At 46.5% G+C, this 27787-nt stretch overlaps 1 protein-coding gene across 5 annotated transcripts in view; it reads left to right on the forward strand.

Moving 5' to 3' along the window:
• The window catches only part of PRKN (parkin RBR E3 ubiquitin protein ligase), a 1397785-nt gene that overhangs the window by 1351064 nt on the left and 18934 nt on the right, over positions 1 to 27787 (forward strand). For all 5 annotated transcript variants that reach the window (XM_073022292.1, XM_073022290.1, XM_073022291.1 and 2 more), the window contains one exon: positions 7908 to 7991. In XM_073022292.1, coding sequence (XP_072878393.1) covers positions 7908 to 7991 — 84 coding nt within the window. The remainder of the gene's footprint in view (positions 1 to 7907; positions 7992 to 27787) is intronic.

Below are 27787 nucleotides of genomic sequence, written 5' to 3' on the forward strand. Positions count from 1 at the left end.
ACTCTGCAAATTATATGTCAGTAACTCTCTTAAAGAAAAGAATAAATGGCCAATAAACATTTTTAAGTTTATTTTCCCTGTAAGTTATGGTAAAAAAATCAAAACTATTTTGGAATAGGAAGTAAACATAATAAACGTCTTTGTCCATCATTATAGACTGGATAGTTCATTCCCAGGAGAACCACCACCAGGAACACCACCTTATCATGTATCTTTTAATGTGAGGTGCTGAGCTCAGCCTGTTGAAAGGAAGCTGAGTGGGTCTTTTCTCCTCGTGGCATGAACTCATCCTCTCTGAGGGGCCCTAGCTCTGAGACAGGTAGTAATAAAATTTCCTGCTAGACAGTACTCACAGCGAGTGGGTCAGTGCAGACTGCACGACTGAAAGATGGGATGGTTACATGCATGCGCTTGATGAGATAGATGATGGTGTAAGAAAAGGGGTTTCGGGGATCTTTTAAGAGCTTGTATGAATGGAAATTGAACCAAAGAAAGTAAGGGCCTGTTCAAAGAGCAAACCTAAAACAAAACTAAGCCTAGGGCTGTGGGGTGTTAGAGGTCACAGTATTTTGTGGGAAACTAATTGGCATTGTTTAATACCCTTGGGGATTAGTACAGCATTCGTGAAAGACAAAGGAACGTGGCTACTCTACAGAGCCATATCCAGCCTTCTGAAAATTCATTCTTTTTAGCCCTTTGGAGACCACACATAGAACATTGTCTACGTCTGTTTGCATTTGGAGCTTAGCACAGTTTAAGATTGCCTCACACCACGAGAGTCTGTGATTTTAAGATGTTGTGTACTTGAAAGGAAATAACCTTACTTTCTTCTTTGCAAAATTGTGTTTTAATGCATTATAATCTAACACCATCTCTGTTCTGTGGCACTGTCTTGTCAGAACGAGTTTTGCATATATCAGCGGCTGGTCACTCGTAGGGAGATTTCTTCTTTTGATATATTCCTTTTAACACATGGAGACTGGACTTACATATCTCTGCTGCCATCTTCTGGAAAGCTACACACCAAAAAGAAAAATATTTCATCTATTCCCAAAGAAGTACAAATGTGTGCTTCATGCCTTTGATGATTCCCTTGACTCTAGTAAGGGGTCCTAAGATGGTATTTGATTCTCTCCTATTCTTTTAACACAGAATTTCAGAGCTGTGGACGAAAAATAAATGGCACATAATAGAATGCTTTTATAATAGATGCAGCCATGATAGAAAACAGGCACAAAGAAATCTTGGCTTTCAGAGAGAGATCATTCAACTTTAAGGATCCAAACCTTATTTTAAGGGCCATTGCTTGTAGGTACCTACTAGCTCTCAACCTGATTGATCAGCAGCCACTGGAATATTCCGATTGCATTAGAAGCTGTTCATTTGCTGCCTTTTCATGCTTCCAAAGAGAAAGTACACGTACAGCCCCTTTTGAATGTGTTCATTATGGAAATATGGGAAATCAAACTCAAACATCAATCAAATGACTACTGCACTGACATGATATTGAATGAGTGACATGATGGGCCATTCACATAGCTCTCTGGTAGTACGGAGTGTCTAAGGGGGCTGGCAGTAACTTACCTCAGCATGTATACCAGCAAAGAGAGGCCTCATCCCTTTCTAGACAGCAGTCTTATGAGTAGTTTACAAGCATGGCATTTCTGGGGAGGTGTCAGTTTCACCTGAGATTCACATAATAGTCATTATTAACAGTATACTGAGAATTGCTTTAATTAACAAGGCACTTACTACCCTCTTATTTTTCTACAGACACTTACCACTTGTTAAACATCATAGCCTCATGGAGAAAACTATTTGTTGTGTTGTTGTGTTTACTGTGTACCAGAAACTGTGTTAAATATTCATTACCTTATTATTTCTTCTTTGTAGATGCAAAGAAGCTCAAGCAAAGAGATGTTAGGATCACACAGATAATAAATGATCCAGGAGGCCTCAGACTCTGGGTCTCCCTACTTCAAAGGGTTCGCTTCTAAACACTAATCTATATCTGGTATTTAAACACATAAAGACCTAGTACATGATTTCAGAGATTGCAATATGCTATTCTTTTATATGTTGCCTAGGGCCAAGATTTTACTCATCCTAAAAGTAAATACTCAACATATATTAGTTGCAAGGCAAAAATATTACTTCAGTGTTAAGAATAGTTCAGCTACTATGCAATAGAAAAAAAACAGACTTATTGAATTTAGCCTTTATTAAATAGTATTTTTTTTAATTCTATACCTCCTTTTAGGCATTTAGGATAAGCTGATGACTAGAGTCATCGGTGGCACCAAGCTCTTAAGCTTGAAAACATACCAAGGAGAATGTATTAGATAACCACATTCATTGCCAAATAAAAGGAAACCACCACACTATTGGAAGTGGTGAACTTTCTCCTGGTGTTGAATTCTGAGAGGGATTTGCCATATGGCTACCTGGAATTTAAAATACATATATATATATATATATATATACTTACAGAGAGAGAGAGAGAGAGAGGTTTGAACTATAATTTTGCAAATAACAGGGAAAGTTTAAATAGTTTTCATTACGTCAGTTCTTTTGCAAAAGATTGGGAATGAAGTCACCTTGTTAAATTTTTTTGGAGACAGAGTCTCGCCCTGTCAAGGCTGGAGTGCAATGGTGTAATCTCGGCTCACTGCAACCTCTGCGTCCTGGGTTCAAACGATTCTCCTGCCTCAGCCTCCCAAGTAGCTGGGATTACAGGTGCCTGCCACCATGCCCAGCCAATTTTTATATTGGTAGCTCACACCTGTAATCCTAGCACTTTGGGAGGCCAAAGCAGGCTGATCGCGAGGTCAGGAGTTCGAGACCAGCTTGGCCAAGATGGTGAAACCCCATCTCTATTAAAATAAATTTTTTCTATAGAAGCTTTATCTGCCAGAGCTTCACCAGAGAGACCAGACCAGCAGGATGCTTATATCAAATATATATACACATACACACATATATGCATATGTATGTGTAGATCCCTACATGTATACATGCAGGCACACATTGTATCTACATGTGTGTATATACACATATATATGGAGAGATTTACAGGAAGGAAGTGGCTTACATGGTTTCAGGGCTGCGTAGGCACCTCCTAAATCCACAAGGGGGCCATCAGGAAGGGCAGGCTGGAACTCTTGGGCACAACCTGATGCTGCTGTCCACAGGTGAAATCTCTCCTTCCTCAGGGAAGCCTCAGTTGTGCTCTTAGGCCCTTCCACAGATTGCATCAGCTCCCTTCAGATTATCTAGGATAATCTCTCTTACTTAAAATCAATTGATTATAGATCCTAATCACATCTACAAGATACCTTCACAGGAACACCTAGCTTAGTGTCTGCTTGAGTAACTGATGACCGTAGCCTAGCCAAGTTGATACATAAAACTCTCATCACAGGAACTGTAATACAGTCCATGTATTTGATTGCCTTCTAATCAAATCTATAAAGGAATAGACTTTAAAGAGCCAATGAAATAAGTATGTAGGCCAGGCGCAGTGGCTCATGCCTGTAATCCCAGCACTTTGGGAGGCTGAGGCGGGCAGATCACGAGGTCAGGAGATCGAGACCATCCTAGCTAACACGGTGAAACCCTGTCTCTACTAAAAATACAAAAAAATTAGCCGGGCGTGGTGGCAGGCACCTGTAGTTCCAGCTACTCGGGAGGCTGAGGCAGGAGAATGGCGTGAACCCAGGAGGCAGAGTTTGCAGTGAGCCAAGATCGCGCCACTGCACTCCAGCCTAGGCAACAGAGCGAGACTCCATCTCAAAAACAAAAAGAAAGAAAGAAAGAAAGAAGTATGTATTACTTTTATAATTGTTTAAAGACATTTAAAATTTCTCAAAAAAAAAAAAAAAAAACTCTACAGAAATGGGTGGCATTTGTTAGATCCACCACAAGAGAAGATAATCCTGAAAATGTATATGATACAAGCAATACTCCATGTTTGCTGGTATACTAACTTCCATTTGGCTAATGTTTACTCATAAGGTTTGGAGAGGTATCATGCAGCTTAAGGGAGCCTCAGCAAATGTGAGACCATTTTTAAGTAAGAGCAAATCCCCGGGTAAATTTCAGCCTTCTACATGGTTGGTTAAAGATGGATCCAGGCGCCCCAGATATGAGACATGCAGCTCAGCAGAATGGATGTGAAAATGTTGGAGCTAGGTCAGCTTTCTTCCCCGACAAGCTTTTTCTCTAGAAACAGCTATGCCACGGGAAATGTTTGCAAACTGGCCGGAACACTGTCTCAAGAAGGAGTTTTGTATCTGCCTCACCCAGAGTTCCCCAGAATTCTGTTCGCCATGCCCTTAGCAGCTCAGTACATTTTTCACGGTATTTCTAGGCCAAAAGAAATGCCTAACAGTTGTGGCTATGAAAGATTTTGTATCACAGAGCATAATACAATTAATGTCATAACAACTTAATACTTACCTGAAATGATAATTCACATAAATGGAAGGAAAAAAATAGCTGTATTTTATTCTTAAAAATAATCACATCTTGGCCAGGTGCAGTGGCTCATGCCTGTAATCCCAGCACTTTGGAAGGCCGAGGCAGACGGATCACCTGAGGTCAGGAGTTTGAGACCAACCTGACCAACACGGTGAAATCCCATCTTTACTAAAAATACAAAAATTGGCCGGGTGTGGTGGCAGATGCCTATAGTCCCAGCTACTTGAGAGGCTGAGACAGGAGAATTGCTTGAACCTGGGAGGCAAGAGGTTGCAGGGAGCCGAGATAGTGCCACTGCACTCCAGCCTGGGCAACAGAGCGAGACTCTGTTTCAATCAATCAATCAATCAATCACATATTTGTTCCAAATGGATGTTCACATGGCACTTGTTTTCTATCCTGGTAACTTCCAAAAATCCAACTTTGCAAAGATACAATGTCACCAAAAGGAAAGTGGCACCATCTACATTAACACTGGGAACTACCTTGAGTTAATAAATCACATAGTATTCATCAGCCACACTATGTTTTACTTCAAATTCTAGAATATCCCAGGGCACCCCTGTGAGTTTGTTAGGGTACCGCAGGGCATGCTGGTGTGTAGCCTGAGAACTGAAGGTTAAGAGTCTTGAGTTCTGGATAATGTAATTGAAAACCCAAACATTTTCAATATCAAATCAGACCTTCTAGACGTTTCCCCATTGCACATGAGACAGGTTCATGTTACTTAATTGGGAAGGACCACTGCATGATAGATCTAAATTTAAATTATACTTTGAATAGCAGCAAATTAGCCAGTGCGTTCCTGTGAAGTCATCACCGGAATATTCCTGCAGCATTTGCTTGCCTTTTGCCATGCTAAAATGGGGAGGCTTTCATTTGATACACTCTTCCCTTTCTGTTATTTCTCAATAGTCCATTCTTTGTAGTACTGGTGTGAAAGGGAATTTAATGTCTTTGTGTCAGGAAAGGCCTATTTATTCTGACAAACTGATCAACCTCCAGGGTGTTCCTCTACCATGAAACTGATTTTATATCTCATCCACGAGCTAATAAGATGTGAAGCATTTTCGCTTTCACGCCAGTGGATCAGATTTGCTTCTCTAGAAAGCAGTGGGCTGAGACCCCATCGCCAGTTGTCCCTGATTGGGCCTTCCGTCCACATTTTTCCAACAAAGCATGTAAGAGCAGAGGAATGAGTGTGAGGCAGACCCAAGTATTAACAGATACATGTTTTTAAAAATAGAAAATCCTACAACCCAACTCACTATTCAGTGAATTCGCTTTTAGTTCAGAGAAAATAAGATGTCAGAAGCTGAAACCAGGTAATGCTGGTGATTTGTGTGAGGACATTCGGACGCACACACGCTCTCCCACCAACCTTTAAATAAAGTTTACATTTCACTTAATTTGAGTTCAGTCTCTCTGCTATGAGAAGAAATAAGAATATAATATGCTAAAAATGATGACTTGAAGATCAATTGTGGCATATCTCTGAAGAGATTATTTCTCTATAAAATTATCGCAGTTCTTCTCCATGTGGGCCTCTCGTGGGCTGTTGAGCTTCCTTACCATATGGCAGCTGGGCTTCAAGAGCAAGTGTCCCAACAGGAAATGGAAGCTTCTGGTTTCTTGAGGCCTGGACCTAGAAAGTGGTACGCCATCATTTCTACCATATTCTAGTAGTCAAGTACTCAACACATCTGGCTGTCAGCAGAAGAGACATAAAGCCCACCTCTCCAGGGAAAGAGGATACTGTCAGTTTGCCTCTATGCTCCAAGACCACCACCATCATCCACACACCATACTTGTGGATGGCACTCTTTTCTCTGCTGAAATGCCTCCTCTGAATACAGTTTCTGCTGTGGAAGGTGTTACCCACAACTTATTAAGCAATTTGCATTGAAAGAAACCAGTTTTCTGGTGAGGAAACTCCTTCCTCCAAAATGGAGTAGGGGCAAAATAGTCCCTGACTGGCCTCATCTCCTTAAAGTTTAGAACACATTGTATGCTGTGTTTGCAGTCACTCAGCATGTGCTATCTCACTGCCTCTCCCAAGGGTCATATAAGACAGCTATCACTGTTATCCTGGCATTTCTGAGGGGGAAACCAAGGCACAGAAACCAAGATGGCTTTCCCAAGGTGTTTCAGGTGGCAGGGGATGGGAGGACAACTCCAGTCCAGTGTGTTCCACTGCTGACCCACAACTCACCCGTGACAGCAACTTCAGAGCGTGGCTGGTGGCGATGAGAATGGGACATGCTTTCTGGAGAGGTCCATGGATCCCAGACAGACAGCCCTGAACGAGCCTGGCTGGCATTCACTCTTCCAGCTTTCTTCTTTGTAAAATGCCAGGTAGAGGGCATTGGTCCTTTGGGCGTCTTCAGGCCCACGGTGAATGCTGCTTATCATCTCTCAGTCCGTATGTCTCTGTCCTAGTCTCCTCTTCCTGCAAGGACACCAGTCAGATTGAATAAGGCCTCCCCTAACAACCTCGTCTTCCCTTTACCACTTTAAAGGCGCTATCTCCAAATATAGTTACTTTCTGAGGTCCTGCTCCCACCTATCAATTATGAGGGGCCACAGTTCAGCCCATAGCTGACCATTTACAAATTTCCATAATAGGCTTTCAATACAAAAGTAAGTCCACTGACATGGGCGTATAAATCTTCTGTGAATGCAAACAAATATTGAATGTGAATGTCTTGAATGAAGTTTTTTTCCTTACATTCTAATACCAGTTAAACTTTGCTGTGGGTATCTATTTGCATTATTGTGTGTATTAGTCTGTTCTTACACTGCTATAAGGACACACCCGAGACTGGATAATTTATAAAGGAAAGAGGTTCAGTTGACTCACAGTTCCGCAGGGCTGAGTAGGCCTCAGGAAACTCATAATCCTGGTGGAAGGGGAAGCAAACACATCCTTCTTCACATGGTGGCAGGAAGAAGAAGAATGAGAGCCAAGCGAAGGGGAAAGCCCATTGTGAAACCATCAGATCTCGTGAGAACTCACTCACTATCACGAGAACAGCATGAGGGAAACCATCCCCATGATTCAATTACCTCCCACCAGGTCTTTCCCATGACACACGTGGATTATGGGAACTACAGTTCAAGATGAGATTTGGGTGGGGACGCAGTAAACCATATCACTGTGTCTTCCACTAGAGTGGAAACACCTTGAGGGAAGGAAATGTAACCCGTCATCTCTGTAGCCCTGCTATGGTGCTTGGAACACTCTTGAGTAAAGAGTGAACAATCTCATCAAAATATAACTTGATTTCTCCTTACAAAAGAAAGTAATTTGATACAGAAACTATCGCACAAGCCAAAGGAATGAATATAATGAGTTTGGAAAAGGAAAAATGTGTTATTGCCAAATGCAACCTAATGCCCCTAATTAATGGATATGTGTTCTTTTGCAGTTTGCCTTCTGCCGGGAGTGTAAAGAAGCGTACCATGAAGGGGAGTGCAGTGCCCTATTTGAAGCCTCAGGAATAACTACTCAGGTACAGAATGCCCTACTCATTCCTCCAAGCAGGGCTCCGGACACGGTGGGGGACTGGAGCTGTTTCCTGGAGATCATGGAGAGTTCCATTCTGAAAAAGCAAGGAGCAGACTGGTAGCTGACAGCCATGGGAATAGGGCCCTGGCTTCTCCCAGAATGACTCCCCTCCTGGGGCACTGTAGACTTCCTAATGGCCATTTGGGGCATGTCCAAAATAGCTTTTCCCTGGGCAGATATGGAACAGGGATAAGGCATGTGAGCGTTTTCAAGAGAGTCCTTAGAGGGGAAATAAAACAACTTAACAGTCTCTAAATCAGAGAAATCAATACTAACTCTACTTCAATTTCTTTAATGCCCTAGTTTAGAATCTCTGGTGAGAATACCTCTATTTTCACCAGTGGCATGTACAGAAAGATCACATTATGTAAGGATATCATTGCCTTTTAGCAGCATCATGCCCTATGCTCACTGGTGTTTCAGTCCTCATTAAGTAAAGAATGTGTTGACTGAGCCTCACTCTCTAAGGTGCTATCTCAGTCTTAGGAAAATGCAAATACATTTTATTTTATTTGTTAATTAGGATCAACCAAGCCTTCAGGGAAAAAGAGTAAAAACGTCATCACAGTAGATGAATTTGCTCATTATATTTCTCTCAATGTAGATGTCAACAAGGGTTTAAACCCCATATCTTTGCACGTAAATCCTTTAGTCATTTTACTGATAGGAACCTAGTAAACAGACATAGAAATCCCAGAACATTTTGATTTTACAGTACAAAATGTTAAAGATCTGAATGCTCTAAAATCAGAGGATAAGTGTATCCCTATATGGAATTCTACAGATGAGTTGATCCAATATTAGCATAACTAAATAAATAGAACTGGTGAATTTGGGTCTTCTTATCTGCTCCTAAATTGCCAGTCATGAGCATATGAGTGGATTTAGGACTGAGTTGCCATTTCCATAGCCCAGGCAGCAAATGCTCCTTCTGTTGATTTTATTTTGGCTCAGGGACATACAAATGCGAGCTTACCAGGTACTGATAGCAGAAGCAATAATGGCCCAGAGACCCCTGCTTTAGGACTGCTGTAGTGGAGGCAGGGACACCTGAGGCTCTGGGAAACAGAGTCAGTCTAGCAATTTACATCCATATGCTCTGAGACTGCAGAAACATGGCAGAGGCTTCCACGAAGATACACTCTGGCATCTACAGTATTTATTTGGAAACAGTAGCTGTATAGCTGTAAGGGAAAGAAGAGCATTGCTTAACCTCAAGCCATCTAGGCACCTGATCCTCCCTCTAATCTCATTCATTCTTCTGTCAAGAGGAACCCTCCAGCCGTGCTGTTAAAGATTGAGGTAGCCCAAATTAAATGTTTTTAAATTACTAAAACCTTAATATTGGATTCAGAAAAATAGGAAAAAGAAAGTTAGAGATGACCTAAACCATAGATGTCCAAATATCAAGGGAACTGTGTCTGCAAACAATGTCAATTAGCAGACATTAAATTGAGCATTTGGGTGGGTCAAGCAGCTGCTGGACTCTCTAGAAAAATGCATTGAAAAGTATATTTCCCAGCAGGGCGCGGTGGCTTATGCCTGTAATCCCAGTACTTTGGGAGGCTGAGGTGGGTGGATCATGAGGTCAAGAGATCGAGATAAGCTTGGTCAACATGGTGAAACCCCCGTCTCTACTAAAAATACAAAAATTAGCTGGGTGTGGTGGCTCACACCTGTAATCCCAGCTACTCAGGAGACTGAGGCAGGAGAATCGCTTGAACCCGGGAGGTGGAGCTTGTGGTGAGCCGAGATTGTACCACTGCACTCCAGCCTAACGACAGAGCGAATTCCGTCTCAAAAAAAAAAAAAAAGAAAAAGAAAAGAAAAGTGTATTTCCCTTCAGAGGCTCATAGGGGAGCCATGGGGGGAGATTTGCTGGAAAATGAGTATCGTAATTATAGTAGTATACTAAACCAAAGCTTAGCAACTCTATAGCTTTACATAAAACGCGTCCAGGCTTCCCTGGAAAAGTCACAGAAGATGGGTCAGAGTTTGTCAGGACAGCAGGACGGTGTGGTAAAGGATATTCCAGCAGAGGGTGCCACATGGGCAAAGTTGCAGAGGCTAGAACCTCTTCAACCAGACTGTGTCCTCTGCGCCCCTGCGTCTCCAGGCCCAAGATGACATCTGCTGCACAGACGTTTAATAGATGGTTTGTTGAGTGATGGTAGCATCTATAAAGAAAGAGACATTATTTCATTTTTTTTGAACCAGGGTCTCACTGTGTGGCCCAGGCTGGAGTGCAGCGGTACAATCTTGGCTCACTGCAGGCTCCTTATCCTTGGCTCAGGCAACCCTCCCACCTCAGCCTCTCGACTAGCTGGAACTGCAGGCACATGCCACCACACCAGGCTACTCTTTGTATTTTTCATAGAGAGAGGGTTTCAGCATGTTGCCCAGGCTGGTCTTGAACTCCTGCTGACCTCAAGCAACCCTCCCCAAAGTGCTGAGATGACAGGCGTGAGCCACTGTGCCCCATGAGACATTATTTCATTCATTCAACAAATACGCATTAAACACTCATAATATGTTAGGCATGGTTCTAGGCCCTCAGAACAAAAAGCAAGACAACATCCCTGCTCCCATGAAGTTTCTATGGCTTCAATAGATGCCACAGAGGTTGCCCAAGCAACTGATATGATAGGAATTCTGAGGAGGTATAGTTAATCCATGTCAGGGTCATCCCAGAAAGAACCCAGAGCGAAGCAGCCCTGCATTTAGAGCCCCCAGGATATGAGGCCCTTCCTGCTTCTAGTTCCTAATCACAGGGACAGCCTCCAATTCCTCTTATTTGAAAACAAAGCAAACCAACCAGCCAAACTAAAAAGATATCTGCTAGTGAACAGTTGCCAGAGAACAGAAAGCGACTAATTGGGGTCTTCGCTGCCATGTTTTCCTACATCTCTGATTTGATCAGGGTCCCTCGGGAGAGAGAAGCCAACCCAGATGGGCACAGGAAGAGACATTAATGGAAGGGATGACCAGCAGAGGCGAGCTGGGGCCACAGGAACCATTCACAGGGCTGAGGGCCTCAGAGCGAGTATTGGTGGGGAGCCATGGCCACCCCAGGCCTGCAGAGGCAGGGGGAGGAAGGGTTCTGTGAACCCCATGAGCTGCAGCTGTGGAAAAGGGGCCTTGTGACAGGAGGTATCATCAAGGGGCATCCAGCATTGCCCGGAAATAGCCCCACAGCAGGAAGGGAGCGAGCACGGACATCCTGCCTCCTGCCTCCTGCCTCCTGCCTCCTGCCATGCGATCTCTTGCTAATGTCTCCCACGGGCCATACACAAGGCCGGAAGCCAGACGCAGGGGATCCTAGGGGAACAGCCCATGGGAGTCAGCCTTCCAGATGCAAAGCAGAGAAGGGGAAGAATACAGAATCACTAGCACCTTCTCTGTGAGCGAATTTACCAATCTTCCCAAGTTTCCTTATTTCAACCATAGCTGCTCTCGGATGTGGGAAGGCACGAACCAAACAAGCTATTTCTTCAAATTTCATGACCCAATTCGATTTGATAACAGAATGAAGGGTTTTTATTTTCATAGAGCTGGCTTATTTTCTGTTCCCTACATTTCTCTCAAGCAGTATGGTCTCCAGGAGGATGACCTCTGCAGTTTCATTGACCTGAAATCTTTGAAAGGATGACACTCTGCACATCTCATAATAAAAACCCACTTGCAGCCTCCCTTGGAACGGAAGGCTTTAGATGTGTTCTCGTGTCTGAATTTTGCTGATGCTAACTAAATACCCTCATCAGCGCTCTTCACGCTTTCTTTCAATTCCATTCAGTTGCAGGGTTCTTTGCTTTGAGGCATTTGTGACTCGTTTCTCCTGTTCTTCCGTTTAGCGTTGATTGGTTTCTGTTCTTGCACGTTACATTCTCCAGCCAGGCGAGCCCATTTCTCTTGGGTCCCAATGAGCTTTTCCTATCAGTTAGACTATTGGACCTAAAACTTAATGCATTTTTTGATTAACGCAATAATTTTTTTAAGCAAACTCAACAATTGGATTTAAATTGGTTTTAAAATATTGAACAAGCTTTAAGTTGAAACTGCTGGGAGTTTGGGAAAGCAGTGACAGAAGATCAATCCGTCACAGACTAATGAGAGTCCAATCCCATTTGCTTTCCCTTGTTTTTCCCTGCTTGTTCTCCTCTCCATGTTCCAGTTCCTTCCGCATATGCCCCCTGGGGACTTGCTAATAACTACACACTTGCTCTTGCAAACCACATAAATAGATTCATTCTCCCAGGGGTTCTAAGTAGTTGATGTTCCTCTCCCTATTCAACAGGAGGGCAGACTGAGACTTCCAGATTTTTAGAGGTGCTACCTAAAGCCACAGGGGAGATCAATTTCAGTGGCTATACTTGATCTAAGTAGTTGGGGAACAGCAACTGCTGTCTTTAATATATCTACAGTGTCTGAGGGGAATGTGCCCATGCCTGCCTACTAACCATGCCTCCTGCTCAACCTTCTAGGCCCAGATCATGTTACCTCCTCCCAGAAGCCATCGCCCTCCCCACTACGTCCTATAAGCTTTCAGACAACTGTACATTCTGATATATTCGTCACATTGAAATATCGTTTCCCTGTCTCTTCACAAAAGTCTGGGCTTTGTTAGTGCAGGGTTTGTGCCTATTGCATCCTGTATCCTTCAGTGCCTGGCACAGAGTAGGTGCTCATTAAGTGTTTATTGAATGAATGACAGATCCCTCCTTCATCCACACACGTCCCTCCCTACCATGAAGCTGGGTAGGTACTGGAAAAGAATGGACAGTAGCTTCAGGGCTGGATTATGTCTCAGTAATCTTTTGAATCATGAGAGAAAATTAGATTTTCACAGTAAACCTCAATTCCTTCCATCTGCCTCCTAAATTAGAAAAACAAACCCAGCACTTGCTTGGGACAAATATAATAATGTGCACTTGTGTGGTGCATGTTTACAAAGCACTTTCAAATACACCGTCTTATTCTGAGCCTTATCTCAAGTTTTTGTGATAGATTTTTGTCCACAGGCAAGGGAGAGGGAGGGAGAATGGCCACCCAGGGGCATAGAGTTGACAAGCCCCAGACCATTCTTTTACCCAGGTCTTTGGGAGCTGCACCAGCCAGCACTGATGACCATTCCAGTCCCAGTGAAGCAGAAACGTGCTTCCATTGTTCTTACTGGTCACTCTGCCTTTTGAAAGAGGGGGATAAGCGGGCTGTTGTTGGCTTGTCAAACACAGTACCAGGGATGGCCAACTCAGATGTCAACAGCAACACAACCCTTAAATGAGTGAGGCAGACCTGAAGCCTACTTCATGGACCTGTCAATATTTTGATAAGGATGCAAAGATACATTTCATTTTCTTCTGCTTTTCCTATTAAAACAAACAGAACAACAACAAAAACACATCGACACAAAAGCCTGCAAGCATAATGACACATAACCCCGTGGCGGAGTTAGGGGGGGTCTGTGGCAAACTGGAGTGGGCATGGCTTGTTGTGGGGGTTGTTGGGGGAACACCTGTTACACAGCTCCCCAGTTCGGGTCCATGTTTACCCAGCAGAAATGTGAGCCCAATGGTACTAGACCTTCCAGTGTGATTTTGTGATATCAGTATAAAATCCATGTGTTTTTGTTAAGTGTCTTTATTTTTAAATGTTGAGAATTAACATTTTTTTAAAATCTTAAACACATCTATAAGTGGAATTTTGGCTGCAACGTTGTGTTACACTTCCTACATTATGTGCCTTTGAACCTCATTTCGACTGTGAATTTCTTACAATTAGTGGAAAGAAGGAAGAAGGATACTCAGTACACATGTATAAAGCACCTTTTATTACCATGCATAGTACTAGGCATTTTGGATACAACATTAAAGATAGACTTGGTGGGAGGCTGAGGCAGAAGAATCGCTTGAAGCTGGGAGGCGGAGGTTGCAGTGAGCCAAGATCGCACCACTGCACTCCAGCCTGGGCGACAGCGCAAGAAACCGTCTTAAAAAAAAAAAAAAAAAAGGATAGACTTGGACTTGGCCTCTGTTCTCATAGGGTTTGTAATCTAGTGAAGTAGAAACACAGTTTGGCAAATAATTAAAATGTTGTATGCTACGAGGCACAAGAGAGAAAGTTCAGGATGCTCTGGAAGCGTAAAAGTGGGACCTGACCAGTTCTCCATGGGGCTGGAGGAATTGTTCATTGGAAGAAGTGAAATTTGAGACCTACAGGGATGAGCTCTTCAGGCAAGGAAGGAACTTACCGGTGTCCTAAGCAAAGGGACAAGGTGTGCAAAGTTCTGGAGACGAACGCGAATGACATTTTCAGGGAGGCAGAAGACACTCCCTTGATTGTGCCATAAAGTGATGGTGGCTGTGGCCACAGACTAGGCTGGAGATGGAGCCAGGAAATGCAGGGCCTTATCAGTCACAGGCAGGAGCTTGGAATTTAGGGCAGTGAGAAGGCATTTGGAGATTTTTTTTAAGGTTGACATCATCAGATGGGTGCTTTTGAAAGATCTCTGGCTGTAATATGAAAAACAGTTAGAGAATTGTAATAGTTCGTGTTTTCCAGGAAGAAAAACCCTGAGATGCTTGAGATTTGAGTGCAGACTGTGTACTGGAGGGTGCCGTGGGGAATCGCACGAAGCAGATTGAAGGAGGGCTGAACTGCTATGTAGTTGCCACAGCAGGTCCTAGAAGGAGCTCCAGAGCTGGATGAGTCTTCTGAGTTGTTCTGCATAGACACAGAGTGGTCAGGCCTTACATCCCCAAGCATAGGCCAGGTTTTCGATGTGGGCTTCCCCCAGAAGGAAAAATGGCGTTGGATGAAGCAGCTTTCTTCAGCTGGGGGCACTTCCTGAGTGGAGATGGCAGAGAGCTGTCTGCTGCGGACACACCCAGCAGCAGGTATATCAGTCCTGGAGGAGGGGTCTGGCCAGCCTCACAGCGTCTGCTGCAGTGTGTCCCTTGCACTGCCTGGAGATATTTGCCTGTGGAATGAGAGAGACTGGAGAAACGTACAAATGGAAGGTTAGCAGAGTAAACTATATATAGCTCATGCTGCCACAGCTGGTCTTGAAGTTGCAGCTGACTCCCACTGATTGCCTTCTCTCCTACTCATTCTAGATTCCCCTCGCCCTCAGAGAAGACCTCTAGGTGGCTTACCTGGTAGGGTGACACAGACATCATCCCTGATGGGTCCAGGCTCCTGGGTGCCATTCTAAAGCCATGACTACTGAATGATTTGCTATCAACATTGGGCAGGGGAGGACCAAGAGATGCCACAGTGACCCACCTGGGTGCCAAATGCATTCTACTCATTTAAATACCCCATCCTATATCTGCAGCCCTGCCTGCTCCTGAGAGTCAGTTATCCCTTCCAGGATGGAGACTCCATTTCTAGCCCACTAATCACTTAGCAAATGCAACATAAAGTGACCAGAACCCTTGCTGTGTTCTCCGGCAAAAGTACTCTATGCTGGAGCCAGGGCCCCTGTATATGTAAGGCCAGGTTGCACAGATGGAGAGCATAAACTCCAAATGGGCCACTGGGAGCGAGAAGTGGGGCCATTCCTCCTTCCACCCCTTGATTCCGGAACCACTGCGTTCTACCTGCTGGAGACACACCCTGCACTGTGGTAGTTGTTGATTCAGAGTATAAACCTCACCTTAGTGGACAGCGCCCACGTCACAGTGCAGCTCCAGCAGCACTGTGCAAGCCTGGTCCATCCGTCTCATCAGGTCAACAGCTTCTGGGCAGTAGGATGTGTGACAGGACCAGTGTTCCCATGGGCGTGTGCCCGCTGGGACACAATGCAGTGTCACGCAGGGTGCCGGTAGCCTGCAGATGCTAGTACTGACTGAGGCTCTGTTGCCAAGAAAGGCAAACCCACACCCAGAATAGGAGTCACTTCCTGTCAAGATGGAGTGTCTTCATCTTACCCGGTGTCAGTGTGATCCACGTGACACCCACTGGCCAGTTAGTTGGGAGGACACACAGGACTCAGTGCCGCTCTTGGTTGCCAGCAGGTTGAATGTTGGCAGTGTGGCAGACAGGGGGATGCCGGAGCTGGGGGGCCTGGCAGGGCTTCACCTCACCACCATGCTTGCTCCACGCAGGAGTGCCCTAGCCCAGGACTGCTGTGGCCAGTGGCGGAGGCTGGCAGTGGTCCACTGACTGGATCGCTCCATCTGCTTGTTGAAGTGCTGTCCCATGAGCTCCGCCGTGCTGTGCAAACATGCTGATGTATCCTGCCTCTCCCATGGGTCTGTCCACGTGCCTGGTCTGCAGAGCTCCTTGTCTCACCTGTCCTCAGCCTTCCAGATTTTATCCGTCCCTGCCCTTAAGGAGGCTGCCAAGACGTTTGCCACTGCTTAGGAGCTTGTATCTATTCCTAACTCGGGACTCTTTCCTTTCCACACACAGTCCACTGTCAGTTGCTGCCTCATCTGTTTGGGCTGCTGTCACTCAATACCGTAGACTGGCTGGCTTATAAACAATACACATTTATTCCTTGCAGTTCTGGAGGCTCGGAAGTCAAAGATGAACTCACTAGCAGATGTGGGGTCTCATGACGGAGCACTTGTTGGTTTGTAGATGACGTCTTCTAGCTATGCCCTCACATGGTGGAAGGGGCAAGGCGGCTCTCTGGGGCCTCACAGGATGAGAGGTGACTGGTTAATGCCCTCTCTTTATAAGGGCACTAATCCTATCCTGAGGGCTCTTACTTGTGACCCAATCACCTGCAAAGGCCTCACCTCCTAATCCCACCACCTCGGCGATTAGGTTTGAACATAGGGATCTGGTGAGACAGAAACGCTTGGACCATAGCCATTGTGATGCCCAAGGTTCTGCCTATTGACAGGGTCTCCCCTCTCCATTCTCTTTCAACCCTAAAGAGGGTTACAGGATAGCGATGGTGCATTTTTGGCTTGCAGCCATATGTTAAGCTAACTCAATTGTGAACCAAGCTTGGATCCCTCGCTGTGTCATAAGGAATCCCCCCAGCCCTGCCATCACCACCGTGGGGCCATGATTGTGAGTCCAAGGAGAGGCAGTCACGCCACAGTGTGGATGGCACGGGGGTCTGAGGCCCTGCTTGTGCAGCTCACTCATACACCACGGGCCTGCTTGGGCCTGGTTCTGGTCCTGGGTGCTGCACTTCTGTCTTATGACGGATTGCTGCACAGATACTCCAACTCCACAGGGCTCAGTAGCATGCCAGGGGCTCTTTTTCAAATGGTCCATTGTTCTCAGCTGCTGAACCCCCAGAATCTTTACTGGGATGCTCTTACTGGCCCATGTGACCTCTTTTCCCTCCATAGACACCTGGAATCCACAGGGCCTGCCTGTGTGCACAGCCACAGAGACAGGGCGCTTGCGTGCCACCTACCCTGCCCTTTGCTCCTCGGGGCCCCACTCAGCTTCCAGCACTCTCTCCCAACAGCGACAGGCTCCTCTCTGGCCACTGGCCAGAGGGATTCCAGCTCTAACTCCATTTTAGAGTTTGCTTCCTAGGACTGTCTGGGCACCAAGTGTCACAGGTTATAGGTTCCCAGGAAAACAGGCTCTGAGACTTGCAGGCAGGGGATGTCTCAGGGATGCTCTCAACAGCACCTTCAGGAAGAGAAGGAAGCAGGGTTGGGCAGAGGCGGAATCCACCTGCAGTGCGGTTGCCACAGAAGACTGAGGGGAGCCAGAGGTAGGAGGCTAGAGGTGGGCCCTTGGCATCCACCCTCCACCACTGGGCGTGAGCTGTCCCACCACCGTGATGTGATGGTGTGACCTCATTCCCAAGGTGGTGGGGCTGGGAGCACAGCAGAGCACCCCCAAAAAGGGCCAAACCAGAGACCCATCAGGTGCCAGGAGTCCGGCCAGGGAATACAGAGGAGGGGATGGGCTTGAGGTAGGATCCGCAGGACTTGGCAGTGGATTAGGAGACAGGATGAGAGGTGACGGGTTAATGTTGGTGCATGAATGTCTAGCTTGGAACGAGGGTGGTGCCATTGGCTGGAAGAGGAGACAGAAACAAAAGCAGGTTGTTCAGGGAGACACACGTTCATTGTGGACATCTCAGCAGAGGGGTTCAGTGGGGAAAGGAGTGGATGCCTAGACCACCTCACAGGGGAATCTAGGCTGGAGCCAGTGATCAAGATGCGAGATTGACAATCTCCAACGAACTGCCCCTTACCCATGCTCCCCACCCCCACCCCACCTCTTCAGAGTTACAGTCCAGGAGAGGGTAGGAGGCGCACCTCCCTCCATGGAGGACACTGAAGCAGCAGTGGCCCCGGGGAGCCGCGATCTTTTGATGTATTTTGCCCCAGCATCTCACCGCAGAGCCGTCTCTCAGCCATCGACTGCCTTCACACACAAGTGCAGTCCCAGTATTGGGAGACGGGTGTAATTTATTATTCCCGGAGATCTAGATCCCCGGTTATTTGGGAGTGTATTTTCTGAACCGCTTGTTGGTTTAAGTAAAGCAGGTTTGATGCCACTTCTCTTGAATCCGTGGCCCTGGACCTGCCGCCTAAGTGGATGTGCAGATGGTCTGGAATGGCTGTGACAGATCTCCATTAAAGCCAGCGCGTCCTTCAGGCTCGGCCTTGCACTGTGAAAAGCTGTCAGTGCCAGGACAGCACTAGACCCTCTGCAGTGCGTTTCCAGGGCACTCGGCTTGTGTGCGAAGGTTTGCTCTGGGGCAGCAGAAATGGCCCTTGGCAGGTCGTCAGAGTCCCAGTTTGATTTCCTCCTCTTCCAGGCAAGTTGCTCAAAGGCTTACAGCCTTTTCGTTGCCTGCCACTCGGGGCCAGTAAGATCTACCAAGCTATAAATAATGAAATGAGTGTGTGTTTAGCCGTTTGCAAGTTGCAAAGTACTACAAAATGGTGAAATTTGGGGGTTTGGGTTTTTAAGGCTGAATGCTAAAAACATCAGGCACTGTGGAGAGAGGAAAAGAAAGGAGAGGTAAGACTGGTTGGGATTAAGACAAGTGAAGGCATGCTTGCACGTGCACACACACACTGGCACCGCACACCTGCCCTTGGAGGCCGATCCTGACCGTGCAGACCTGGGGCTGGGGCTCTCCAAGCACACTCCTGCACTGCAGAAACCCTTCTTCTCTTCTAGACTGTCACTCCAGCATGGCAGGGCACTCCCTGGAGTGTCAGCTTCTGGCCAGGGGCGTCCTCCCTCTGCAGGAGCCTCAGCACCCCCAGGGGTTCCCTCCACTCCCAGGAGTTCTACCTTGAGGGACACAGCCTGCAGGTCCCCTGCGCTCTCTCACCCGTGGGGGTCATGGCCTGCCGGTTCCCTGTGCTCCTTCACCTGCGGAGGTCACAGCCCGTGGGTCCCCTGAGTCTTCCCTCTGCATGGCCACAGTGCAGGCTCCACCAGATGCCTACCTGGCCTGACACATGGGATCCTCCCCTGAAAATGATGCTGTCCCGAAGGCTTTTGGATTCCAGAGGGGTTTTAGGATCCCAGCAGAGTTGGTAAAAAAGGTCTGAATGTAAATTCCGAACCTGATTTTGCAAGTCTATACCCTGTGTACTAGACTCTATAAACAAGTGGCTAGAACAAGTTCACAATGTGGAAAATATTTTTATAGAAACCTATTATCACAGCTACATACCACACACACACCACACATCCATCACACATGCCACGCACATAAACACACACATCACACATACACACCACACCTATACAACGCACACATCACACATATACACACACACATAACATGCACACCATGCATTACACACACCACAGACATGCACCACACACCATCACAATACCACACAGCCGTCATACACACATCACACATACCACACACCCATCACACACACATCACACACACCACACACCCATCACACACACCACACAGCCATCACAATACCACACAGCCATCATACATCACATATACCACACACCCATCACACACATCACACACACTACACACTCATCACACACACCACACAGCCATTACACACACCACACAGCCATCACACACCCATCACACACCACACACCCATCACACACACCACACAGCCATCACACACACCACACAGCCATCACACACACCACACACATGCACCACACACAAACATATAACACACACCACATACACATACACCACATATACACATACCACACACTGTACACACACACAACATGCACACCATATGTTACACACACCACACACGTGCACCACATACACCACACACTACACATACAGCATACACATATACACAACACACATACACACAGAACACACACCACACGCAGATACATAACACTGCACACACTCTCCACTCACACACACACTGCACACCCCACGGGCATTTGGATCTCCTCAAAAGAAAGCGCCCCTGGCAATTCTCTGCACCCCCCTCAGTATCAGGAGGGAAGCAGCTGCAGTGCGCCTCTGATGCACCAGATGGCGCTAAACCCTTAAGGAAAATGCTGGATTTGGCCAGAAACAAAAATAAAATGACCTGGAGGAAAAGGGAGTGAACGCCACTTTGAAAGGTACCCCAGCCACGCCTGCATAGTGGCCCAGCCCACAACAGGCAGGAGGCAGTCGAAGGACTGTGTCCCCCAGGAGCAGCATTTCTGAGAGGTGTGCAGATTTGAAAAGCTAACAGCTGGATCCTGGTCTCCATAAATCCTTCATTAAAAATGGGGCTGGCAGGGTGGACAAAATATTGCCATTCCACAGAAAAGTATGTTGACCATGTGTTAGGAAAATGGTTCACCTGCTCTGCACTTGTTCCTTGCAAGCACAGAGGCATAGCCCATTTAAACTCAGCACCCCTGCAAGCACAGAGGTATAGCACATTTAACTCATCACGTCTGCAAAGCACAGAAGTGTAGCACATTTAACTCATCACGTCTGCAAAGCACAGAAGTGTAGCACATTTAACTCATCACCCCTGCAAAGCACAGAAAGGTGTAGCACATTTAATAACTCATCACCCCTGCAAAGCACACAGAGGTGTAGCACATTTAACTCATCACCCCTGCAAAGCAGAGGTGTAGCACATTTAACTCAGCACCCCTGCAAAGCACAGAGAGGTGTAGCACATTTAACTCATCACCCCTGCAAAACACAGAGAGGTGTAGCACATTTAACTCAGCACCCCTGCAAAGCACAGAGAGGTGTAGCACATTTAACTCATCACCCCTGCAAAACACAGAGAGGTGTAGCACATTTAACTCATCACCCCTGCAAAGCACAGAGAGGTGTAGCACATTTAACTCATCACCCCTGCAAAGCAGAGGTGTAGCACATTTAACTCATCACCCCTGCAAAGCACAGAGGTGTAGCACATTTAACTCATCACCCCTGCAAAGCACAGAGAGGTGTAGTACATTTAACTCCTCACCCCTGCAAAACACAGAGGTGTAGCACGTTTAACTCATCACCCCTGCAAAGCACAGCAGTGTAGCACATTTAACTCATCACGTCTGCAAAGCACAGCGGTGTAGCACATTTAACTCATCACCCCTGCAAAGCACAGAGGGGTAGCACGTTTAACTCATCACCCCTGCAAAGCACAGAGGTGTAGCTCATTTAAACTCAGCACCCCTGTAAGCACAGAGGTGTAGCACATTTAGGCCCAGCACTGTTGTTCTCCAGGGTTGCATTTACCGTCTTTCAGCAAGAACCAGGTGTTCCCACCCTTGTCTGAGGAATCCAAGACAAGCAGAGGGGACTTGAAGTCAAGCAGATCTAGTCTTTAACATGAGTTTCAGCCTAGCTGTGATGGGTAATTTTCTCTGTCAATGTAGCTGGGCCGCATAGCCCAGTCGTTGGATCCAGCACTAGTTGAGGTGGCTGTGAAGGTGTTTTTGTAGGCGTAGTTAACATCTATACTCTGTTAACTTTGAGGTCAAGGACCGGCAGTTTAACAAATTCCTAGGTGATGCTGATGTGGCTAGCCTGCAGAGCTTTGGAGAACCACTGCTCGTGGAAGGTCTACATACACTGTGCTCAACAAAGACAGAGAGATCCTTTTCTTTTCTTTTCTTTTTTTTTTTTTTTTTGAGACAGGGTCTCACTCTGTTGCCCAGGCTGGAGTGCAGCAGCAAGATCATAGGTCACTGAAGCCTGGAAATCCTGGGCTCCCGAGTAGCTGGGACTACAGGCATATGCTTCTGTTCTCTGCTAATATTTAAACAATATTTTTTGTAGCGATGGGGTCTCGCTTTGTTGACCAGGCTGGTCTCGAATTCTTAGCTTCAAGTAATCCTCCCACCTTGGCCTCCCAACGTGTGTGGCTGCCGGTGTGAGCCACTGCACTCGGTAGGGTAGAATTTTTCTCTTCTCTGGGAAACCGAGGTCTCTGCTCGTCAGGCCTTCCATGGACTGGGTGAGGCCCACTCACATTATAGAGGGTCATCTCTATAGCTCCACAAGGCAGGGATTGTTGGCCTGCTATTTGTCGTCTCTCTTGTTTACTGGGATGTATCCCCAGGGTCCAGGACAGTGCCTGGCACATCTTAGACACCCAACAAATGTTTCTTGAATGAAAATATTTCTGCATTCACTCTAGCAAAAATAATAGTCTACTTTGTGCCAGAATAACTATACTTTGCACAAAAGACAGGCTCTGTTGTCGGCTTTGATTCCCCCTTGCATCCTATTAGTGATGATTCCACATTCAGAATCCCATCTATGTGGATAATTTTGGTCACTACTGACCTAAGCCAACCATGAACTAGAGAATGTCATTATCAAAAATACAAATTAGCATGTTTTCTAGCTCAAGTGTATATTTTTCCCATGTGTCAACTTGTAACAATCGTTGAACACAAAGCACTTTTAAAATAAGCAGTAAATGGTACCTATTAATAATTCTGCTACTTACCATTTATGCTGTTCCATTTCCCCCATTCATCCCAAAATAGGTTGATAGATATTACTTACTTCACTTCCCCTTTAGGAAGCAGTTAAGGCCCCACAGGGCAAGACTCTGTAAGATCTCGTCTGTGGCGCTTGGCACACGTTCTACTCCTAGCAGAAATCACCACTGTTAGAATCATCGTCAAAAATGCCCTTCTGGGCCAGGCACGGTGGCTCACGCCTGTAATCCCAGCACTTTGGGAGGCCGAGGCAGGCAGATCACCTAAGGTCAGGAATTCGAGATCAGCCTGCCCAATGTGATGAAATCCCATCACTACTAAAAATACAAAAATTAGCTACGTGGGATGGTGCATGCCTGTAATCCCAACTACTCAGGAGGCTGAGGCAGGAGAATTGCTTGAACCCAGGAGGCGGAGGTTGTAGTGAGCCGATATTGAGTCACTGCACTCCAGCCTAGGTGACAGAGTAAGACCCCGTCTCAAAAATAAATAAATAAATAAATAAAAACAAATGCCCTTCTGAATTGCATTCTAAAGCATGGCTTGGGAGTTTAGAGCTTAGTGGAGTAGCCTTGCATTGCTTAGCGTGTAGCCTTGTATTTCCCAGAACCCTTGGCTAGACACCCCATTAAATCCCAACACTCTGATGATTTCTTTAAAAAAAAAAAAAAATAGGCGGGCACAGTGGCTCACACCTGTAATCCAAGCACTTTGGGAGGCGGAGGCAGGTAGATCACCTGAGGTCAGGAGTTCAAAACTAGCCTGGCCAACATGGTGAAACCCCATCTCTTCCCTCAGCCTCCCAAGTAACCGGGTGTGGTAGCAGGCACCGTAATCCCAGCTACTTGAGAGGCCGAGGCAGGAGAATCATTTGAACCTGGGAGGCAGGGGGTTGCAGTGAGCAGAGATTGCGCCATTGCACTCCAGCCTGGGCAACAGGAGCGAAACAACGTCTCAAAAAAAATTAACAAAATATATTTAAATATATACATATGTACATATTCTCCAAAAAGAGATAGTCATAAGACAATGTGAGAACACAAAACATGTTTTGGTGACACCCATTGCAAAGCAGTAACGTTAGTTCGCTCAAGGCCCCTGGAAAATGATGCCATTTTCTTACTCACCAGCAGGAGGCGGGCTGCTCACACGCAGCAGTGCTCAACCGGCCCACCTGCTTGACTGTGAGCCAGGAAGGCTGCTGTCTGCAGAAGTGGAAGGTTTCGGTGTCTGTGAGAAGACAGGCGAGCATTGATGAGAAGCCTGACATTTAAAAGCTGCCATTCACTTGAAAGCATTCATAGCTGAATTAAGCTAACTCTGTTTTCGTGATTAATGGCAATCTGCTCTTTTTTGGAAAATAGGCTTAAATTGATTTTTAGGATTAGAATATATTTGTCTAATTATTGGCTACACAGGTGTCACAAGTTTTTCTTAAAGCAGGAAAGATAACACATATGCAGTTCCTCAAGTTATTCTAGCTTCAATATATATCAATGTGTCTCCTGGGCACTAATTCGGCTTTATTTTTGAGACGGAGTCTTGCTCTGTCGCCCAGGCTGGAGTGCAGTGACGAGATCTCAGCTCACTGCAAGCTCCACCTCCTGGTTCATGTCATTCTCCCATCTCAACCTCCCCAGTAGCTGGGACAACAGGCGCCTGCCACCACGCCTGGCTAACTTTGTGTGTGTGTGTGTGTGTGTGTGTTTAGTAGAGATGGGGTTTCACCGTGTTAGCCAGGATGGTCATGATCTCCTGACCTCGTGACCCACCCACCTCAGCCTCCCAAAGTGCTGGGATTACAGGCTTGAGCCACCGTGCTCGGCCTAATTCGGCTTTTAAAACCTATATAAGTACATTTTGATTTACCTGTGGAGTTTGTGTGTGTGTGTGTGTTTATAGAGACAGGGTTTCATTATATTGCCCAGTCTGGCCTTGAACTCCTAGACTCAAGTGATCCTCCTGCCTTGGCCTCCCATACTTGTTTTTAAAGGAGATTTAAGGCCAGTCCAGGCCTTCAGTGGTCTTTTCCGTGTGTACAAACTCATATTCCGTGTGTACAAACTCATAGTCTCATATTCCCATCTCTTTAGAGTTGATCGTGATGCTTACCATAACAAAATAATAATGATGGTGATCACAGAAAACACACGGTTACCATTCAGGGTACACCTGGCTCTGTGCTAAGCTGTTTGTGTGTTGATCTTCCTCATCATGACCCTTGTGAGGTTATTTCTCTTGAGCCACAGATGGACGATCAGGCCAGTACCTTACCTTTCTGAGGGAATTTTGATTCTCGCTCTCTCTATATATATGAAATATATTTCCTATAATCATATGAATATATTTCCTATAATCACATATATAATATCTATATATAAGTGTATTATAGATGTTTCATATATATATGAAATTGCTATTTTCAGCCATGAAGTATGTTAGGAGAGAGACTTGTCCTGTTCCACCCCCACCTCCACCACACATGCACACACACATGCATGCATGCAATTCCTCCTGCCGTGGATGAGCAGTAGACAGGCACAGAGTTCCATGCAATTACCTAACTGTTACACTGCCCCGTGAGAGCCACACTTTATTGCACAATCGGGCGGTGATGCTGAATTACAAACTTCCCTTCCTGGCAGCACAGTGAGCAGACATTGCTTTAGAGCTTGATGACTAAGGCGGGAACACAGGGTAAGTTACCCAGCTCACCATGTTCCTCTTCAGGCCCTAAGGGAGAATCGCCCTCTAGAGGATGAATGGTTCCCAAATCTCCCGCCCCTCGCCACCCCTTGGGGCATTTTTAAGGATTCTAATTTCTGTACCCCGCCACAGACCTACTGAATCCAAATCTCCAGGGTCTGAACACAAGCCTCGGCATCATTTTTAGAATCCCGTTGGTGATCCTGACTGAACCTGTGGGCACCCGGCCACTGCTTGAGATGACTCCAGAAGGATTTAAACATCAACATTAAGACATTCATGAAGGAAGCAAAGCAAAGATGTGCTCATCCTGGTAGAAATCCCCTCTCGGAAGTGGCAGTCAAAGGTCTAAACCAGTAGTCTGGGCACTGCCCACTCCCAAGGTGTCCTAGAGTTGCTTTGCCCGCTCCCCGGGGTCCGTGGGGTCGGCAGCAGTCCCTGGGTCTGGGACTCCCCTGCTTCCCTGTGGATCCCCTGGGTGAGGATAGGAAGCACAGGAATAGCTGTGACGCTGAGAAGGGCAGGAACTCCAAGGGCCTTCTTGGTGACCTGTCCCACATGTTAGGTGCAGTGGAACAGTTGGAGATGATGACAAAGGGTATGAGCTTTGGCAGCTGGGGCCTCCTGGTGTCCTTGAAAGCACTTTCAGTAGGTTGGGGAAGGCAGAACCGGTGGGGCAGCAGTGATGGCCCAGGACAGAAGGGCGGGTGGGCAGCTGGGAATGGAGGTGCAGCACTGGTGCCAGGGGAAGCAGGCAAGTGGAGGGCAGGAAGGCCTCTGCAGTGAGGGGAGCGGGGCTGGGCAGTTTCTCCCACTGCCTTTACCACAAGCTGGGTGGTGGTGGTGGTGGTGGTGGTGGTGGTGGTGGTGGTGGTTGTTTTTGTTGTTGTTGTTTTGAGACAGAGTCTTGCTCTGTCACCCAGTCTGGAGTGCAATGGCGTGAGCTCGGCTCACTGCAACCTCCACCTTCTGGATTCAAGTGATTCTCATGCCTCAGCCTCCTGAGTAGCTGGGACCATAGGTATGCACCAATAGGCCCAGCATACACACACACACACACACACACACACACACACACACACACGTATATATATAAAACTTAAGACTGAGGTTGCCATATATATGTGTGTGTGTGTATATATGTGTGTGTGTGTATATATATACATACATGTATATAAATATGTGTGTGTGTGTGTGTGTGTATATATATATGACCCAGGCTGGTCTTGAACTCCTGACTGCCCGCACTGGCCTCCCAGAGTGCTGGGATTACAGGTGTGAGCCACCATGCCCGGCCACAAGCTGTTTGAAAACTGCTCTCTCAGAAGTCCCCAGGGACCTCCAGATCTCCATGACAGCATCTTAGCCTTAGTCCCTTAGCCCTCTTTGTAGCGTGCGACTTGATAATGACAGGAAGAAATCGAGGCTGCAGGGGCCTGGAGTATGAACCCAGGCAGCTCAGGGCTCCGATTCTGAACCGGCTGCTCGCAGGCCAGGCGGCCTCGGTCTTAAGTTACTTAGTTTCCCGAGACTCTGATTTCTGCAGTGGAAATAGTTAATGACAAGCTCCGTCCTTCAGGGATGCTGCAGTTACGACATTCCATGATGTGGGCAGAGCCCCTGCCACACAGTGCCCTTCCTTATGTAACAGAAGTGTCCTTAGTTTTCTTCTTCAAAGCCTTCCCCTCCTGGGCACCAGGATCCCGGACCCGCCAGCCACCCCTCCCTCTAACACCCTGCAGCTGTCACAGCACCATGCCTACACAGTTCTGTGTTAGCCCGTGCCGAGGTCTGAGTCATCAAATTAATGGGAAAGTCAGCCCAAGTAGTGTTGGAGGAACAGAATGCCATGTCGCTCATTGGGAAAGGAATGCTGAAATTTGACTTCTAAGTTAGATAACAACTGCTTCATGCCCTGTGGAGGAATAAAACCATAACTTTTGAGTACATATTGTCTACCAGAAAAAAAAAAAAAAAAAAAGACACACCTCATCAGTTTTCTACACCTTAACCCCTAACTCTGCAATCAAGGCCATGATCTACCTGGGCCCCTGTCAGTCCCAGGAGGTCAGAATGAACCCCCCCCCAACTGCGAAAGAAAGTGGGTAGCTGTCCTGCTGGCTAAAAGACACTCCCGTAGCTTGGTACTGTTAAAACTTCAGACACGTTAAATTTAGC

This window comes from Chlorocebus sabaeus, chromosome 13 (genome assembly GCF_047675955.1).
Source record: "Chlorocebus sabaeus isolate Y175 chromosome 13, mChlSab1.0.hap1, whole genome shotgun sequence".
In the NCBI taxonomy this organism is placed as follows: Eukaryota; Metazoa; Chordata; class Mammalia; order Primates; family Cercopithecidae; genus Chlorocebus; species Chlorocebus sabaeus.